Raw genomic sequence first — 20446 nt, forward strand, 5'->3', positions numbered from 1 at the left:
ATATGCAGACAATTAAAACATCATGAAATTTGCTTTAGTAAACACAAAAACTTCTAAAATATAGTTTAATAATAATTTTAAAGCTTCTAGTGGTTCACTCTCTGTTCCTCTTTATTTAAGAACAATAAAAGCCTTTTGCGATAGGTTATTATATATCTTTTATTTTTACATGTTAGTGTTGCTGGTTTAGTGCAGACTCGTCCAAATGGACTAGAAAGGCAACATCAGTTAAACTGCTGCTGTTTCATTTGTGTTTATCAAAATTGAGCTTCACAACGAACCTTTCGTGTTTTTGTTTTTATTATCTGCAGAGTGGCTAAACCTGAACTACAGGCTATGGAGAGTGAGAACCACCGACCAGAACTTATCCAATCAGAACCGATACTGATAACATGTCAGATTTCATGGGGTCTGTTCTTCAGTAGAAACAATAGTCCGATATCGTAAGATTTTCTTCTATTACGTGAAGCAAGTGGAAGATGGCTTTAAGGATTGTGGAGAAAAGTCGGTCAGAATCTAGTTTCCTCCTTTGTCTTCTTCTCTGCGAATGAAACAAACACAAAACTGTATCTGTTCAGAAAACCGCAGAAAACATCAATGACTCAACAAAACCAGGATCACGGCTATAAAAGGTCGTGAAACGGTAAAAAGATACACGAAAAGAGCAGCATTAAGATAAATAACGGCAAGTGGTTAAGTAATAAATGCACGCCATAAGAGACACACTAATATAAAAGCTGTGCCCGCCTCAGACTGCAGGTTCTGCTTTAATAGCGTCTTGAGAATTTCAAAACACTAAACTGGTTTTATGTAGACGTGTAAATTATTACACAACGAGGCAGCAGCATCTGCAAAGGCGTAATCAACCCTTCGGTTTAGTTGGGAATATCTAAACACATTTGATGCTTTGACCTCAGTGTGTTTGATGAAACATGAAAACTATTTAGAAATAAAAACTTTAATCTGTAGCAGCCAAAAGAGGCCAAACACTGAGCCGAAATGACCATGCTTGTTTTTGTTCTAGTTTAAAGATTAGCTATGAGTTATTATTATAATGAGTTACCCATGAACCGTTATAAAAATGAAAACAAACATGATTTGTTGCTTTACTGTTGTTAGAGCTGCAGTATGTAACTTTTACAAAAATTAATGTTTGCATATTTGCTAAAAGTATTGCTATGTCAAGACAGAGGCAGATAATCTGAAAAAAACCAATAGACCTGCTGTCATCTACAGAAATACACCAATCAGAGCCTGCAGGAGGGCCTTACCGCTGCCAGTTACTCTTGTGTATGTGCTGCTCACACCCTCCCCCTTTCTCTCTACCATTAATGCTCAGGCTATTTAGCATGGCCACAGCTGATGGCAGATAAATGGTTTTCCTATAATGGTGAGTTCTTTCTCCGCCAACAGCACGTATACGAGATTGATTGACAGCACTAAGACATGCCTCCTGGCTCTGTAAAAGACTGTAATAAAGGACATTTATAGACCATAAACAAATAAAAAACAAAGAACTTAAAATACAATAAAGTTTGCTGTAACATGCTAAAAGATGGAAAAGTCAAACTCCTGCTGCATGTTCCAACACAACTCAAGGTGATTCTTTTAGACACAACAAAGTAAAACTATTGCTATTCCGCTGTGTAGTCCTACTTTTGTGGTTGTTAAATGAGTATTTTACGATTATTGAGACTTTAAAGCAGCTTTAAACCAGTGTGTTGTTTCATCCAGACTCTTTCCAGTCAGAATCCAGACACAGCAGCAGCATTTTCGCTTCATTTAGCTCTAGTGAAGCACTTCAATGCTCAGACATCAAACCTTTTTCTCTGTTATACTATTATAGTCAGTGCTATTTTTTTCCCTTTAATGTATTATAATTCACATCCTGGCCACATGAGATGAAACACTCCCAAAGCAAGAAGCGAGACACCTAAAACACACCGCAGACTTCAGAGAAGATGTCTTTATTTGAAGTCATCAAGTTACTGTTCATGTTTGCTAAAGCTGAACAAGAAGTTCTCCACATTTTAATTTATCTCCGTCACTGAGGAGCAGACTGAGCTTGTGATGCGGCAGCTGAAAGAGCAAAGCTGAAACGACCCGGGATCCAGGGGCCAGTCGTGGTGAAGCAGGGCCGCAGTGGGCCATTGCTGCACGACCAGCTCCGGTTTTCCTGGACCTCTGATAAGATTTAAATCGGGTCAGAGTAGAACCACCTGTATGGGAAGTTTGTTTATAAATGTATAGAGCTGAGGAAGTTTATTATAGTGAACTAAAGCTAACAAATTAACAAAAACTGACATTGAAAAAACATTTTTGTTAGCTGAAACACATAAAAACAGTAATTAATGGGTAAAAACTACAACTAACTGGAACTATATTGTGCATTTATAAAACTAACTAAAACATACTGAAATTATAGATGTAATATCTTTTATTATGTTTATGAATCTATTTACTATCCTTGAAATTGATACCCCCCCCCACACAAGCAGCTTACATTATTTGTCAGCAAATTACAGCACTCCATAATCCTCTTGTCTGCAAAATGGAGACAGTAAAAGTTGGGAGAAAACACCAGTCAGATGGCTGCTCAGCAATAAATGATTACATATTCTGAAAATGTTATCTTCTGTTGAGGATTCATTACCCAATTAATGTAAAACATAATTACAATACAACACTTTAACCATTATGAATTCTAATAATTTACCATAGAACTACTACCATAACTAATGAAAACTACACAATATTTAACTAGTAGTAAGTAATAAAAAGTAGCTAAAACAGTAAAAACATACTTTGACCTTTATGAATTCTGCACCTGATAATAAACGTATGAAAAAACAAAAACTACTATAATATTTAAGTAATAAAAGCTAGCAAACACACTGTAAAAACTAAGTAAAACAAAAGTCACAATGAAATAAAACCAAACTGGAATGAAAAATCCAAAACTATTATAACCCCGGAGATGAGGCAATTTGCTGATTCGAGGTTTTGGGAAATTGCTGCAGCTGACATTAAGTTTGTCTTTGTTTTTATTTATACTTTTATGTTTTGGTATTTTCTGCAAATTTTATAATTGTTTTATTAATTTTACCAAACATAATTTTATTTTTTGTTTTATCATTTATACTGGTGATGTTGTGATTGTTGTAAAAGAGTCCTTGTCAAACGGCGTTTTGACTAAAGCCCAAAGGGTTGGAGTCCCAGTTGACAGCGTCTCAACTAAAGTTCTACAGCTTTGTATTTCTCTTTTTCACTGTTTACATTTTAATTATGTTTTTTAAATCTCTCTTTCTCACATGCTGTTTTTATTTTAATTATGTAAAGCACTTTGAAATGCCTTGCTGCTGAAATGTGCTATACAAATAAAATTTGATTGATTGATTGAAAAGACTTTGCACCTTGTCAGCTTGGCTTCCCAGTGAGTGTTGAAAGAAAGATGGTGGAAATCCCTTGACACCTCTGCATTAACTCACCCTGTTTGCTGAGCTGTTGTGTACAGTAAATATTTTAAAGCTCAAGTCAATTTGAATCTCTTAAAGGCCTTATGTGGCCTTTAGTATATTCTCTAAAGGCCACATAAGAAAGTGGGATTGCTTTGAGAGTCTGGACTAGTGGGTTGAATTGAGGACCTCTTTTTGCCTTCAGACCTCCCATTATTAGAGGTTCATTCAATGCTAATCTGCTGAATGAACGCTGCACAAGATGCTAAAGAGAGAGCTAGCGCTGACAATATTTAATATGGAGCCCAATGGAGGAAGGGGTGACATGCTTGCAGTCAGGGAGTGTTGCAGAGAAAGTCGTAAAACCTACACTAATGATACTCATATTTCCTGAAAGTAGACTCCTGTGGCTACGTTTTGATGCATAAATTATTTCTGTAGAGTGAAGTATGTACGAACAGCAGCATTTTGTTTGAGAAGCTTGAAAAAGTGTCTTTTACTGGAGTGCGCACTCTGCCAGCTGAAGAATTCCACCATTGGATTACATTGTAAACCTGAAAACAGCCCAAAATTTGTGTAAGACTTAAATCATGATTTTAGAATAACTGTAAGAGATATCAAAAAGCTGAACCATTTGAAGATAGCATGACATCTTCTGACTTGCTTAAAAGTTGAAAGGAGTTTCTAGGCAGAAGCAGGCAGAAGTGGTAAGCGGTCAAAGAGCACAAAGATTTAGCTGAATTTTGTGGAATTCTGAAGGATTTCAATGTATTTTTATGGGGCTGAAATTTCCATAAAACTTTGAATATTTAAAAAAATAATTGTAAAAGCTGAAATCACCAAAAGATAGCAGAAATCTCCAGAAGAAGTTGAATGTTTTGATATATAAATTGTTGAAATTGATTGAAGAATGTACATATTCTTTAGAAAAGGATGCACTAAGAGTTTCAGACAAAAAGACTGGTACATTTTTATGCTTTTTAATGCCTAATTTATCATCTTCAGAATAAAAAAACACAAACTATTATGATCAATGTTACGATCATATCACCTGTTCCTATGCATTGAAGTCTACAGGGACTGAACTGGAAATGGAAGACAGTTGTCAGGTGAACCATTTCTGTATTGATTAGGTCATGTTTTATATTTTTTTATCACAGATACTCCAAGATGCTTGACATATTTATCTGTTTTTACACTAGAGCCAGTCTTAGGATCACACAGCTGGCAAAAGGGAAAAAAATCCCAGTCAGGGGAGTTGCACATCCTTAAAGAAGTCTTAAATTTATACCAAAAGTTAAGGCCTGAAAATGTCTTAAATTTATTTAAAAAATGTTATCTGGCCTTAAATATGTTAGTTTTGTTGTTGTTTATTTCTGTCAGGCAAATGTTTGAGTCACATGCACATGTTTTCATAGAGTTGTGTAGCATAATTGCAGTTGAGGCTACCAATAACTAGCTGCTAATATACCTTTGCTATCTAGTTATTTTTTTTATCTCTTGCATTAGCACAAAGCCAGATTTCTGTTTTTGCCATGCTGGACTGTAATGCTGCAAGTTTCCCCTGTATCTATAGCTTTTTGGTCTTAAATTTCATTCAAGCTGGCATTTAAAGGTCTTAAATTTGACTCTATGGAACCTGCAGACACCACTGAGGTATAACAGGTGGCAGGAAGCAGGGAGACTAAATGTACTGCAATAGACAAACAGGCATGGTAGACATTGCTGATCGAATCATTAATAATTCTGCTATTTTGAAGATTCAGAAGTGATAAACACGTCTTCTCATTGCCCTCACAGCTTCCTCTGAACATGTGGGTCGCTTCAGGGCCATAGATTGTTTCCGCTGGCGTCCAATCGTGGCCGCATTTAAGCTGTAATGTAAACAACCAAACAAAAAATTGGATTCCAGCAAAATAAATTGGAACATTATACCGGCAGTCATCTCAGTGCCGGCAGCGTTGACCAAACTCAACATGTTTATGGTTGTTGTGACGGTAGGAAAGGGAAAAAAACAAAAGTTTTTTTCTGGCAAGGCTCCCAAATAACCAGTTGGCATGTAGACAACATCTAATGGTTGCTATGGAGGCCTAATAGCTTTAAGAGGCCACTTTGCTGCACATCTCCAACAATTAGCTTTATAGATGTTGACTATTTTATTGAAATTATTCAGGTTTTCTAATAACTTGGGCATAATTTGTAGGACTTAAAATGTTAATTATGCAACTGCTATAAAAGGTGAATGTATTTTAAGGCTTTTTTCACGTCTTTCCCGGTGTTTTTTTATGGGAGCACAAAAAGAGAATGAAAATAGGGCATTTAATACATTAAGTGAGCCGCAGAGCTGATCTCTGCCCTGATTTAGTAGATAAAAGCTGTGACTCCATCTCAATGCGGCTGAAAAAGTGTTAAACTCTGAAGGTAAAATAATGAAATTGGTCCAAGTGACCAATTAGTTACAGTTTCTGTGCCAGTGTGTGTCAATATAAGAAACTAATTTAGTATTATCTCTTCTATATGAGTACCAAGACAAACTGTTGCTCTTAGAGCTACAACTACTTTAGTGATTGATTAGTCTATCAATTATTCTGACGATTAACTGGATACAAAAACAGGCACATCTGGCAATCTCTGTACTCCAGTTAGCTATTAATCTTTACTAAATGAGCTGATTATTTCAATAATCGATTCATCTGAGTAATCGTTACAGCCCTAGAAGCAGGGTCTTATTGTTATTATTTCAGCTATTTATCAAGTAAGATACCTGATGAGAGATTTTGACACTGGCAATTATAACGACTCCATCCAACGGTGTTAATTATCCAAGTCGTGACACAACAATCATAAAAATCAGAACAGCAATTAGTCCTCAACTTTTAAATTGATTTCCTCCCAAACTCTTTTCTTCATCTATGATCAGCGGTGAAAACTCAAACATCTTCCAAGCTTTATTATCGTCATTATTATTCTGCCTAATACGTCCTGGATAGGTGCCATTCTGTTCAATACACTCGCACTGGAACTCCACGAAAATTAGACGCCACTTTCTGCACACCTGCATCCAATTACGCTGCGAGCGTCTTATCAATCTTAACTACGCCGCCTCATCAGCGCTTCTGCACTTTAAATGTCTCTGTTGGGAACTTCCTGCTGAACCGATGGGGCAGAGCCAAATTACACACTCGGTCGCAGAGAGAAAAAAAAAAAAAAAGAACTCATGTAAGTTACTGAACTGCACTCCGAGATAAGAGGAGGGAAACGCTGATTTCGATTTATGGTGAAGAAAGCAGCTAAACGCTTCACAATTATCTTCTGTGGACTGTGTAGCATTTAATTATAATTAAAGTTTTCAGCTTCCTGCAATTTGTTCCTTCAGTCAATACATTTATGGGTTGTTCTTTTAATTTATAATTCAAGCATTTGTGTCTTTCAGAATTAGGGTTTTAAAAACATTGAGGGGGAAGAAAATCACTCTTTGCCTTTTGGAGTCCAGAGTTGCTTCAAATGATTATGTTCAACACACCCTGCCATCATTATTCCCACAGACCAACTCGCTTCTCAAAAAAAAGCTTCGTAGATGTTCACACCTTTGGGTTTTGATTTAGCCATCGTCTTACCAAGCACTTTTGGTCTAGTTTCTAATGCAAATACCCGAGTACATTTGAAATAAGACAAAACTAACCTACTATTAACATTTCAGCAAGATATAGGAGCTTGTTTTGAGTACACCGCTTTCACTTGTAATACCGATATCTGAGGTTTAGTATGGGCCGATACCAATCCAATACAGAAAAGCAGAGCTTCTTTTTTTACAAATACAGACATAAATGTACTGAATTAAAATGTTATTTTATAATACACCAATAGCTTCGCAAGCTTGGTCAAACGTGTAAAAACAACACAACTTTAATTTGTTCTGTTGGTGCAATTATGAGAATAACAGTCAATGTAAAATAAATAAGAAACTGAAATTAACAGGTTAACTACCTTGATTAAATATGTAAAAGTAAATGGCAACAGACCTTCTTTCAAATGGATCAGAAAGCATAATTAGTAATCCTAAATATAACGCAAAATAAATAATAAAGCATGATGTAATAAAGCACAAAACAGTTGAAGTGAATAGATTTATCCTTATGGATCAGGCACATTGTCATCGTTACCTGATCAGAATTTTTATCAATATCGGGACCAATACAGGTATTAATATAGGATCGATGCATCTCTAGTTTTAAGTCAATAGTTCTTGAATATTGATAAAAAGTACTAGTTTGTTTTTTCACTTACAACATGGGAAAATGTCGTTAGAAGTGAAGAAATGTTGCTGAAAAGTTACTTGAAAGTTAGTCTGGTCTTATTTTAAGTTTACTCGGATATCTGCACTAGAAACTAGACTAAAATGCTTGATAAGATTTTTTGGTTTTGTTTTTTTTTTTTTTTTCCATTGGGTGTGTGCCCATGAGAGTGAATGGAAAAGTGTGACTACATTCTGCTTTTACATGAAAGGTAAATCTATTTATTTAGCTTTTTCCCCCTCATTAGCCATGATGAAATGTCCTTTTTCCTTCAGGTTTTTTGTCAACTTCCCGTCTGCAAAGCAGTATTTCAGCCAGTTCCAAGACATGGAGGACCCTGAGGAGATGGAGCAGAGCAGCCAGCTGCGGCAGCATGCCTGCAGGGTGATGAACGCGCTCAACACTGTGGTGGAGAACCTCAACGACCCAGAGAAGGTTTCCTCGGTGCTGGCGCTGGTGGGAAAGGCCCACGCTATCAAACACAAAGTGGAACCCATATACTTTAAGGTAGAGCTGAAGAAAGAAAACATTTCCTTTTTGTTACTGTCTTATGGTCAAATATCTTTTCCTTACTACTTTTCCTCTATTCAGTTTTAGATTGCAGATTTGTACTTATTTTTATTGCACAAAATTCACTTTTTACATGTTTTTATGCTTCCATTTGGGTTTCTACAACTTATAAAAAGAGAGCAAGAAAAAAAAATACCCAGCAGTTTTCTGGGAAGAAGTTTATGTTTAAATTACCCCTTTCAAAAACCCTCTGATTGTTAAGTCCCAATCAACAGGAACTGTACCGTTACCTAGCAACCCCAGCTGAGACTATCCCATCACCTAGCAACCCAAGCGGAGCTGCAGAACATTTAGTCAGTTGATTTTATTTGCTTTACAATGGCTGCTGGAAAAGACAACTGTTTTTGTTGTTGACTTACACTTGGTGAGCTCTTGTTGGTTGTGCAGGAGGCCATAATTCTGCTTTTCGAAGTTGTTCAGGTGTCATCTGTTTTTAGCCATTTTGTAAGTGTAAATGTTGAGTTGGGGAATGTGGCAAAGTAGGTAGAACTGACCAGGCTGAAATCTAATTATCTGAGAATGATTGTGTACAAAAAAAAAAAATGTAAAGAGCATGTTTCGTAAAGCCCACAAACATAAACTAACCTGTTCAAGGAAGCATAATAGGTCACCTTTAACAGGCCACTGCTGGCTTTCTAGGTGCAGTTATGAGGAAAAACTTGGGTGATAAGATTAAAGAAAAAGTGAATTTTTTTCTGTATGTTTCTAGCTGTAAAACGTTTTTTAAAAAAAGTACCTAATTCAGGCTGGTTTTTTCCTCCGCATTACTGCAGCACAGTAAATGATCCTGGAGGTCAGCTGAAGCGAGGCTCGCAGTCGCTTCACAGAAGTTTGTTCCAGTATTAAATGTTCTTTAAAGAGTTTTTCTGACAGGAAAAAGGTGCTTCACCGTTATGTGAAAGCCTCCAGATGATCAGAGATTGGGCAATTATGAGAAAATGGCTGGGGTAATATTACAGTAATGTACCGCACACCTGCTAGATGCAGAACTGTGGAATAAAGTACGAAATAAGTTTAAAAATGTCCTTTTATTAGTAGATCTACGGTTTATATATGAATTAGGAGTGCAGCTGCGATTAGAGCATCATTTTCATTTCTACTGCTTTTAAAAATTAAAATAGACAACCTCTTAAAGGTTGTCTATTTTAATTAGTAAATAAATGACTAAAAAATGTGAGATGGCTCATAATTCAACAAAGCTTAGTGATGCTTCTTTATGCTGTACGATGGTTAAAAAACCCAGTCCAGGCAGACCAGGAATAATGATCAGAAACACAACAATGGTACAAACTGTCCATTAATAGCTGTTATTATCCATACAAAATCACTCCCAGAAAATTATTGATTGAGTCTATTCAGGTATTGTGATGAGATTTCTATCGCTCCAAAATCTAAATGTGGGTCCAATCAGATCAGAAGCCTGATGCTTTTATTGTTGGAGAAGATTCAGTTTCTATCTGTCTTATTTTCTCTATATGGCAGAATATGTGTGTGAACAGAGTGAGAAGGTCCATCACAGCAGCACACAACCACTGCAGAGTCTCAGATTAACCTGAATGTGATGTTAACCTCACTCTTAAAGGGGAAGGATTATGCAAAATCAACTTTTTGGAGCTTTGTATCATGTTATAATGTTGTTCTCTCATCATAGTCATACCTGGAGTGTTGCTTTGATTCTTTCATCCATGTTTGAGAAATCTTTGAATCTCCCATGGCAACCATTTTGTGGTGTCTAAATGCTTACTAATAGAAAACACCGCCTGTTTTCCCAAAACTCCTCCTAGGAGCCGCTCAGCTCCACCAGACTAGCGGCAGCAGCAGTTAGCAAACACTTGGTAGAATTGATAGTCCGCTTAACTTGTCATACAAACTACGACGCTCCTAAGAACGGCTGAAAGCGACATTAATGGATAGCATCAATGCAGGAGCTTCTTAAAGAGACAGAGGCCAAATTCAAGGCATCAAATACAGCTATGATGGGAAGCTAAAGGGAATCTATTTTGCAAAATTCAGATTTTGCATGTTTTTGTAATTTCATTTGGGCTTCTACTATTTCTAGAGACAGTTTAAACGGTTGTAAAAAAACAAAACAAAAAAACCACCCAGCCATATTTTGGCAGTAAGTTCATGTTTTATGGTGTCTGGAAAACGAGCTGTTTCAAAATCCTCCCATTTGTTAGGTCACATTCACCATCACTGCGCCGTTACCTAGCAACCCCGTGCAGCTGGTTTTACTGCTGTATGTGAGGTACAATGGCTGCTTGAAAGGTCAGGTGCTTTTTTCTTGACTTGCCATGCAGAAACCACTTGCTGCATTCTTGTTGCTTGTGCAGAAGGCTCCACTTCTGCTTTTGCGCGTGTAAACATTGAGCTCATTTGGATTTAAAGTGACAAGACGCCCTCAAACAGATCTTTCTGTAAGGAGATGAAAATGGGAATAACCGAGCAGTAAAATCTCATTATCTAAGAATAATTTTATGAAAAAAATGTTCTAAACACGTTTTGCATAACCCATAAATGTATCCTAACCTGTTCATTCTCTTTGTCCCACCCAGATCCTGAGCGGAGTGATCCTGGAGGTGCTGTCTGAAGACTTCCCAGACTTCTTCACAGCGGAGGTGCAGTTGGTGTGGACCAAACTGATGGGGGCGCTGTACTGGCATGTGACGGGGGCCTACACCGATGTGGGCTGGCTCCAGGTCTCCAGCTCGGCAGTGTGAGAAATCAGGAAGATGGTAGAAGTTTTTGTTGGAGAAATAAATAGCTGCATGTGTGAAAGATTGGGAGTTTGGTTTCACAGACATGGATCAGATTAACGCAGTAATCCGTGCAACATCCTTCCACACTTTGGTTGCGTTTTGGTGCTGAGCTTTTGTTGCTATGCTGCAGAGGTCAGCTGGACACCAAGCGATGTAACTAGACATCACCTTAGCTTATGTAAGTGGTGTTTTGGTACATGCGTCTTAGCGGGGGGGAAAAAAGGCTGTTGTTTTTAGTACCTACCATCCAGTTCTTCTACAGGTAACTCCTGTTGCTTCGGATCATAGAAACCATGACTCTGTGTGTAGCATGAGTGCTTTCTTATTAACGAACTGCCACGTGTTTAGGCGCGCAACTCTGAAAGCTTTCCGATTTCACTTATTTCTGTGGTGGTCAGTCTTAGCTGTATCTCAAGGTCTGTTAAGCTTTAGATGAGAACACATGTAGTTAAACATGAAAACAGATGTACAAACTCTTGTCTTTTCAAATATTGGTTCAGATATTTTATTTTCTGGGAGACTTATCTTCTCAAAGAAGGTTATAATTAAACGGTAAGAGTATCTGATGACATTTTGGCATTGTGAGATGAATGATTTTATATGTTGCAGTTCAATCCTGTTTTTTGGTGATGTGTAACCTACAAAACTTGATGTCTTGTTCTTTCTTCTTGGTAGCAACACAACGGGGTAGCGATGAAGTCTAGTAGATTTAATCAATGTTCTATTAACGCACACATCAAGGTAAACCCATGCATTTTCTGTACTAATCTAGGCAACAATTGGAGTTTTCTCTTTGAATTTACCGTCTTATATAAATACAACGTAATACATGTAGCAGCTGTAAAGAGCAGCTTCCCATGTACACAGTTTTGCTGCAACAAGTTTTTTTCCCACCAACTTAATAGCATTTATATTCAGTCCAACACAGAGTTGGTGTCTTTTTTTTAAGCAGATATGTTTCTCCTCCTCAAATTTTGCAAAATAAAAACTGTCTGTGTAGCTGTAATACACATGATTCACCAGCAGGTGGCACTGACACAACTACATAAAAATTCAAAGAGAAAACATACTAGGCATGGCTAAAGCATCGCTAGGCTAAAAACATCACTTAAGTTTCTTTGAAACAATATTTTTACATTTAAAATTTAATGGAAAAAATGTTGGAATAACCATTTTTTATTAAAAAATGGCTTCTCTGTTGTGAATCAGAAAGTCAGACTTAGAATGTTCAAAGGAGCTTTTAGGTAATTTTTCATTAAAGAAAACAAACCAAAACTTTTTCCCACCTCTAGATATTTGGTTTTGGGCCTATATTTACCGTACAAGCCTGGTAGTCAAACCCTGGATGGCTGCACAGATTATTATAAGCCCATTTATGGTGAACCTGCTCTACCACTGAGCCACGCAGCACCAACAAAACAACAAATATGCAGTCCACATGAATGCACCAAAAACAGGTTTTAAGTCTTTTCACCTGGAAAAGATTTTCAAAAACCTTTTCAAGAGATTTTTTCTAATAAAAAAATTTATCTGAATTATTTTGCTAAATTAATTTATCTAATTAATTTGAGATCAAATTGGATTAATTTTCTCTAATATTTGATAAATTAGAAAAAAACTGATTTGGTCTAAAATTAATTAGAAAAAATTAAATTTGATCTAATTTTATATCAAATTAATTAAATTAATTAAAATTAAATTAATTTATCTTATCAATTTTAGATAAAATTGATTATCTAAAATACCAACTTAGTCTGCAGCTAAAAACTAGCTAAACTAAGGTTGGTTGGTTGGTTTAACTAACTATAACCTTCTGTGTCTCACTTTTCCTCAAACTTATTGCGATAAAACATCCGTCTACGTTCAGTAAACCATCTCTGGTAATAGCAGCTTAGAACATCACTTCAATAAAATCCAGACTGTCACTTTAAATGGCACATGGGTACTGTTGCTAAGCTAATGTTGTATTGAACTAAAACAACTAGAATAGACATCGGTGTTTATATAAAAATGTTGCTAAATGCTGAGCTTTTCTTCTGGTAAAACCTGAAAGAAGCGTCTTTAACGGTGGCTCATTTAATAAAACCTCATGATGCAGTGAAACAGGAAGTGGGCTGTTGGTGTTCGAAGCTCCAGCTCCTAACGGGACCATGGACCTGCTGACTGTTAACTGTCTCCAACTGCAGTCCACTCATGTTCAGGGGACGGTCGCCCCTTTCTCTTTCTCTATTAAATATCTTGTTTAACTTTGCTGGAGTGTTCTTTGTAAATGTATACAGTGGGCACACGTGGACACTCTCCTGCATTTGTTTACAGCGCACTAACATGCAGACGTACTGTGGTGTTGAAGAACGTCTTTCTGAGTGCTTCTTTTGGTCTCGCTTGTCATTTCAGAACACAATTACCAACAGTGTGAAAGTGAGAACTTTAGCAGTCACACACATTCACACATGTACAGACTAAAGGCTTTCTTCAATGTTAATATTTACATTATTGTCAGATGGTTTACTTCCTGGTTTTAAAGACTCCATTAGGGGGCCTTAGAAGTCCACTTAAGAGGTCCATGAAAAAGAGGCCTGTAACTCCAGATTTCTGGTTGGTTTATCTTATAAAGTGATTTCCAAATACATGAAAATGCTCAAGCTGCCTCCCCCAACTTCCTTTATGTTGGTCAACCTCAACCTGCTCTGTATCAGTGGCCATCTGTGAATCATGCTCCACTCAATTCAGTTGCGCACAGCAAGAAAATCTGTTTAGGATGGACATTTGATCAAATCTGGAGTTTGCATCTGCTCTGGTGACGTCCCACATCTCCCACATGACCCCGTCAGCATCAGCATCTGGCATTAATAGGGAGCTAATGAGTCTCCTCTCTTCCTCGTTGGGTCGTTTATCTCCTGTAGCTTCCTATTGTCTCTGCTGGGAATGAGGCTAAAAACAATTATGACTGGACAGACGGCCTTAAACCTGCCGCAAACCATTCACAAAAATGGGAATTTGTAGAAAAGGTGTTGAGATGAAAATGACTCCAATAGAGTCAAATTCTAATTGGATTTACAAACTTTTTCCTTTGGAAATTGGTAACAAAACAAACAAAGTTAAAATAAAAACTTTTGATATTCAAAGGGAATACACTGGTTCCACTGACAAAGGTTTGCAATTATAAGCACTGTTTCAATGTTTTATGGAAACGTGAACAACCATCTGGTGAAAAAGATGAACAAATTAACAAATATGTAGAAGGATAGACTGATCAATTGGTAGAAATATGACTGAACATAGATGATAGAATGGATGCAAAAAGTCTGAAAATATAAATATGGATGAAGGATGTAGACAGTGATTCAGCAAATAAAGTTTAAAGATGCTAACATATTTCCAGACTCTTTAGGAACTCTGATTATTTCCATCTCTCACCTTTAAATCTATATTTTTCTCTTTATATACATTACAGTTTCTCTTGATTTACTATTCCAGAAGAAATAAAACCAAATTCAAACAGCATTTTCACAGCAGACTGCGACATTTAAATTACCACGGGAAAAAGGAGCATAATTGGAACTAATAACATCAACAATTGCTCCACTTCAGCAGTAAAGATAATGCAGTTAAAATCCCATGAAACAACAGTGTGGATAGTCTAAATGGTTTCTCTTTTCTTTCCTACTCACACGTGTTAAAATGACTTGAAGATGGGAAATGGAAATGAGTTTCCCCAGGCTCAGAGCACTTCCTATGCAACCAACTGGTGGAACGTTAATAGTAAATACCTGTTTATATCAATACAGCAGAGACATTACATCTGAAATAAAGCAGTTAATATGTTGTTTCTCCAGTTACTGCCACTGGTAAAGTTAAACTGTCAAAACAATAATAGCAATTATTTGGGCTATCATAAGAGAAAACGAATGGGGGTTAATTTTTCAATCATATTTTCACCATTTAGTTATTCAGTCATTTATAAATGTCAGTTTCAAACTAAATTTTTAATTAGCAAGCTAAGGATTCAGTTTATGCTAGCTATGTACAAACTACATATCTAGCTCCAAACTAAATATTAAGTTGGCCAGCTAAATAGTTAGCTCCAAACTACATATTAAGCTAGCCAGCTAAATAGTTAGCCCCAAACTAAATATTAAGTTAGCAAGCTACATAGTTAGCCCCAAACTAAATATTAAGTTAGCCAACTACATATCTAGCCCCAAACTAAACATTAAGTTAGCAAGCTAAATAGTTAACCACAAACTAAATAGTAAGCTAGCAAACTGCTTAGTTAGCTTCAAACAATATTAGTTTGGAGCTACATATTTCGTTTTCACGATATGAAATTCAGCCAGCTAATTAAATATTACTTTGAATATGAATGAATAACGTGGTGAAATTAACTGAAAAGTGAACCGCCATTTTTTTCTCTTACTACAGACTGAATAATCTGAATTATTGCTTCTCTGACTATAACAGCACCCTATAGATGACCTGAGAAGAGATGTACCCCAAAATAACGAGGTACTGTTCACATCGAAACATGGAGCTATACTGGTCTGCAGCACAAATTATAGCACTGAAGTTTATTTTATCAACAAAAAGCAGGTATTGTTTGGACTTCCGGTACTTTGAGACGTCTGGACTTTTCAGCCAGCTGCAGTACTTCAGTGAACTGTAATTGTATCTGTGCAAAAATATAAACTGTAAACTCAACCACTAACAAGCTATGGTACAAAATCTGTGAACTAGCTACTCAAATTTATGCCAAACCCTTTCCAGAGCTTACACTTCAAGACTCTGCCCATGCATGGCTGTGCTACTATTACACCACAAGTTATTTTGACAGAAAACGGATCTCTTGCTCACACGTACGCGATGCTGCACACACATACATTACAACTAAGTCTGGACAATTATGATAAAGAAGGTAAGTCAAGAAGGTGGCAAAGGTGAATCCCAAATTTCTGTCTCAATGTCAGACCTTCAATAACAGGCGATTTTCTTCCAACACCAAATCATTGACTGCAGGATCAGGTTCCAGTGCATAGCTATGTGCAAATGAACGTCAAATCTTGCATGGTCCACTCTATCTTCCCCATCAACAGTATTCATTTTCTCCCCCAAACCACCAGTCTTAATGGAGGAAGGGAAAGTATTCTGTAAGTCTACGGTCAAAGAAAACTCACTCAGTTGACCAATCCCTCATCTTACCCCTATGAGGGATTGGTCATCATCCTCCTCTAACCAATCCTCTTCATCTTTCTTTCACTCCCACTTATTATGTTTGCCTTCTACTTACTGTCATTCCTCTTTGCTCCAGAACACACCTCCACTTCAATACACATCACAATGTCATCTGCAAACATCATTTCCTCTGTCAACCTTTCCAAACAATATTCCAAACAGACTTAAATACCAAGAGAAATTGTACAATTAGATGAGTCTGTCATTTTGTCCCTGAACAAATCTGCTCAACAAATTCTTACCCACTCTTTGCTATTTACTCGTTCCTACCTCCTTTTCACAATTGTCAGTAAACAATTTCGTTCCCATGTCAGATCTTGTGTGCATTTTAAGTTTTTGAAATCCACTTTTAATCCGTGTTGGCCAGATTATCCTTCTGAAATAAGAGACTTCACACCAGATCAAAATAATTTTGAGTAGTCAAAGTGGGTAACAGAATATTCCTAAACTAGGCAGGAACTGACGAATAGTCGGCACGAAATGACAAATGTGCAAAGGTTTGACATGGCAACGGAGCAAAATGTTCAAATTAAACCAACCTTAACACAGGGTTTCTATTCTAGCAGCCCAATGAAATGGATTTCCAGGACTAATATTTACTTTTCTCTGAAAGGCAGTGATCTCCCTGGCAACCATGGGTAACCCTGGTTGTTGGTTAAACGGCTTGTTTTAGTTTAAATCCTGATGGACAGACACCGTCAATCAGTTTTACAACATGCCAGGCATGAAGAAATATCCCCCAAATAGTCTCATCTTCAGTTCAGCTGCAGGGGTAAACTGCTCTTTGCACTAGAGATGAAAGGTTTAGATTATTTTTAATCATGGCACTGAGTCATGTACCTTAATACTGATCGGAGCCTGAAGCATCCATCTATCACCAAACTCAACGCAGCCTGATCTTTTGGGATGATTTAACCTCGTTAGTGGATCTCTAATTTTTTAACATCATTTATCCGGCTGACTTCCTTCTCTCCAAGCACTTGTCTCTTGATAATTGTATAAAATCAGCTCCTGTCTAGGCTGAAAGCAAAACTCAAAAGATACTCCCTCCGTAACGCTTCACTTTGTCACAATCCTTTCTACCTCACTTTTGGAAACATTTACATGGTGGTTTTTAAACATTCCTAAAACAGTCGTTTGTGTGTCCACTAGACTCGGTTCGATTAAGGACCAAAACTGCAACATTTGTTACATTTTCAGCTGCTGCGGTTCGCTTTCACACTGTAATGTAAAACAAACCAAATACTTTGGAAAACCTGTTCCTCCCCTCGCCTGTGGTGGCGCTGCACCAAGAACTCCTCAAGAAAACAACAGGGAAACCTCTGAAGAAGACACAGAGCTTCCTTCTCAACGAATCGTAAACAAAAACAGAGTGGCGTCAGATTTTAGCAGTGGTAGGGTTTCTCTTTAGTCTTTGGTTAAAAAAAAAAAAAAGAGCCATTTCTCCTGCTAGCACTAGACTCGCACGTTTGTTTTGGTATTTACCCAGAATGCCCTGCAGTCTCCGGCTTTTGGCGAACTAGTGTTTGCATCAGTTTGATTCACAAATCCCCAAACAAACTGGACTCTGTAGACAAACAAACCAGTCTGATTAAAGTGGACTAAACAGGGTCGGTGTGAATGCACCCTAAAAGCCACATCCCACGTTTACATATGCTGTAAGCTGATATTTCTTGTGCTGTGAACCAGTATAAGAAACATATTTTGAGGAGATAAGATTAGAACAGTAATTAAACCCGCAGCTTATGTTGGCAGATGTTAACAGACTCGTCTAAAAATAAAAAAGATCAACTGAATTTGGGACATCTAAGCCAAAGGCACACAGCTATGAGTCAGACAGGTGAATAAAAACGTAGGCAAATAAAACACCCATTCCAGGAGCAGCAAATATGCTTTCACTTATAAAAGGGTTCTTCTCTCTTTTGCTCCAGCATCATCTTTCCCCTGAGGTTTCCCCTTAGGGGGGAATCAGTCAAGCTAACTTCACCAGAGTACCTCCGAGCCAGCTCACACACATGCAGTACGACACTTTAGGTAAAAAATGTACATCATTTGCTCATAAAGTCCTTTCACTGTGTATTTTTCTATTCTGCTATCCGAAGGCGTCACAGCATGTGTAGAACTGTGTTCTTGTTGTGCAATGTTCTGTTTCATCAGTTGAAAAGTCGGGACTTTATATTTTTCTAAATATTATCTCTTTAGAAGGGTTGTCTGTATTTGAATATTGTTTATTTTAATGTATCCTGCGCTGTCAGTGGAAGCGACTGCAGTGGCTTTGTGGTGTTTGAGCATGTTTGCACACATGTGGTGAAAAAAAAAAGAATCAATAAACTTTGCTTGTTAAACTTGTCTGTCTCTGTCTTTAAAAGTCAACATCAACTTAGAATAAATGGTTAATATTGATTATTCCAGATGTACAAATGTAGCAGAAGTACTTTATTATGTTAAAACCAAATGGGTTCCTGATTTTTAATGTTTTATTTTTACTAGTAAAGATAAGATGTGCATTTCTATTTAACCCCCTTTACACTGATAATAGATACAATCCAGTGCAATTAACTAGCCACATATATTCTTATTTTTTCACCCAACAAATAAAAAACAAATCAGCTTTTTGCCACTTCCATACCAAATTGGACCAATACTTTTCAAAGTGTCAAAGTTGAAACAGGTGGATGGAGGAAACATGCAGCTTTACTCAATGTTTCTTTAAAGTAGTTAAAGTCATTAATTTTATTTTAAGGCTATTACTATTCAGCTAAAAGGACTAAAACCTTGAATAATAAGAATAAGAGCCTCCGGTGCTCAGCACTGCCCCCTATCAGTGCGGCGTGGTACTTTCGGCCTCACGTTGTACTTTTTCACCGCGCATTTATGGTCGATCAGAAATATCACTCCCTCACCTTACCCTTTTTCCAGGCAATAATTAAATTCAGCAAGTTTGAGCATAAAAATGTTATGTTGAAATCTTACAGAAAACAAATTCATAGAACAGAGAAGGCGACTCGTCATCACTTGGAGGAAAACAGGGAAAAAGGGAAAAAAGGGAAACCTTGTCAAGAAAATAATTTATTCTGCATTTTAAGATGGACCACCTGTGAAGTTTTGTTTTTATCACAGAGAAATCATTGCTTTGGATAAAAGTAACTCTGATAGTTTTGGTATGTAAATTATGCAGAAATATGAAGCAAATAGTATGTTTTTTTTCTGATGTTTTTCTTTAGCGGACAGACTCAGTTCCTGAAGGTTCAGTTTATTCCAGTTCCATAATTAATATAAAAAATGAATATAAAAACAAATAAGCTGGGATGAGTTTTGTGAAATAAATGATTATAAAAAATAAGTAATTAAATACAAAAATACTATTTAAGTACTATAGCATTAGAAGTAGCTAATGCTAAAGCACCATGCTAACATGGTGTTTAGTGGAAGCTAATGCTAAAACACTATGCCAAAATTATACTTGGCATATAATGAAGAAAGTCAGCCATGCTGATACTTGATGTGTCAATGACGTGTGGCAACATTGTATATCGCCCCCTACAGGATGAAAGCGTGTACTGACCACCTACCTGTACGTTTGCGCTTCAGGAAGTGATTCTTTGGAACTACATTAAAGATGTTCAAAAAAATATGTGGCTAAAAAAAAATCTGGTGATTCTGGCATTTAGCAAATAGAAGTGAATAAGGTAAGAATAACTGACCGGAAACAGGAACAGATTGGTGCGATCTTTTTGTACATTTTAATACATTTTATGCATGTACCGAAGCTTCAGGTTTCAACTGATTGTCGATGATGGGTGCATGAAACTTTCAGATCACAACAGGGGTTTAGAGATGGCAAATGTAAGGCCATTTTTTTATATCCTTCTCAGAGATGTTGTCCAACTATGAATGCAAAAACTCTAAAATCAGGTTTATATGTTAACACTTCACTTTCCCCACTTTAAATTATCATTAATATGATTATAGTTGATAAAATAATGTTCAATTTAGTAACGCAGGATAAAGTAAAAACAATAATATATTATTTTACTGAAATATTGTGAGTATTGGGTAGAATCTACTTGTATTTAGTTGCTTCAGCAAACAAAATTTTACATAATTATTATGGGTCACAGCTGAGGGGGGTAAAAAG

General features: G+C 36.8%; 1 protein-coding gene and 1 long non-coding RNA gene across 2 annotated transcripts in view; both read left to right on the forward strand.

Moving 5' to 3' along the window:
* The window catches only part of cygb2 (cytoglobin 2), a 29993-nt gene extending 17738 nt beyond the window's left edge, over positions 1-12255 (forward strand). Inside the window, exons 2-3 of the mRNA XM_007574009.2 lie at positions 8026-8257; positions 10876-12255. Of these exons, the coding sequence (XP_007574071.1) occupies positions 8026-8257; positions 10876-11040 (397 nt within the window). The 3' untranslated portion in view covers positions 11041-12255. The remainder of the gene's footprint in view (positions 1-8025; positions 8258-10875) is intronic.
* Positions 12256-12756: 501 nt separating this feature from the next.
* On the forward strand, positions 12757-16768 carry LOC107833196 (uncharacterized). The gene is made up of 2 exons (XR_001658906.1): positions 12757-15932; positions 16385-16768. It is a non-coding gene; the product is annotated as an uncharacterized LOC107833196 (long non-coding RNA).
* Positions 16769-20446: the final 3678 nt, after the last annotated feature.

This window comes from Poecilia formosa, unplaced genomic scaffold, assembly GCF_000485575.1.
Source record: "Poecilia formosa unplaced genomic scaffold, Poecilia_formosa-5.1.2 Scaffold342, whole genome shotgun sequence".
Lineage (NCBI taxonomy): Eukaryota > Metazoa > Chordata > Actinopteri > Cyprinodontiformes > Poeciliidae > Poecilia > Poecilia formosa.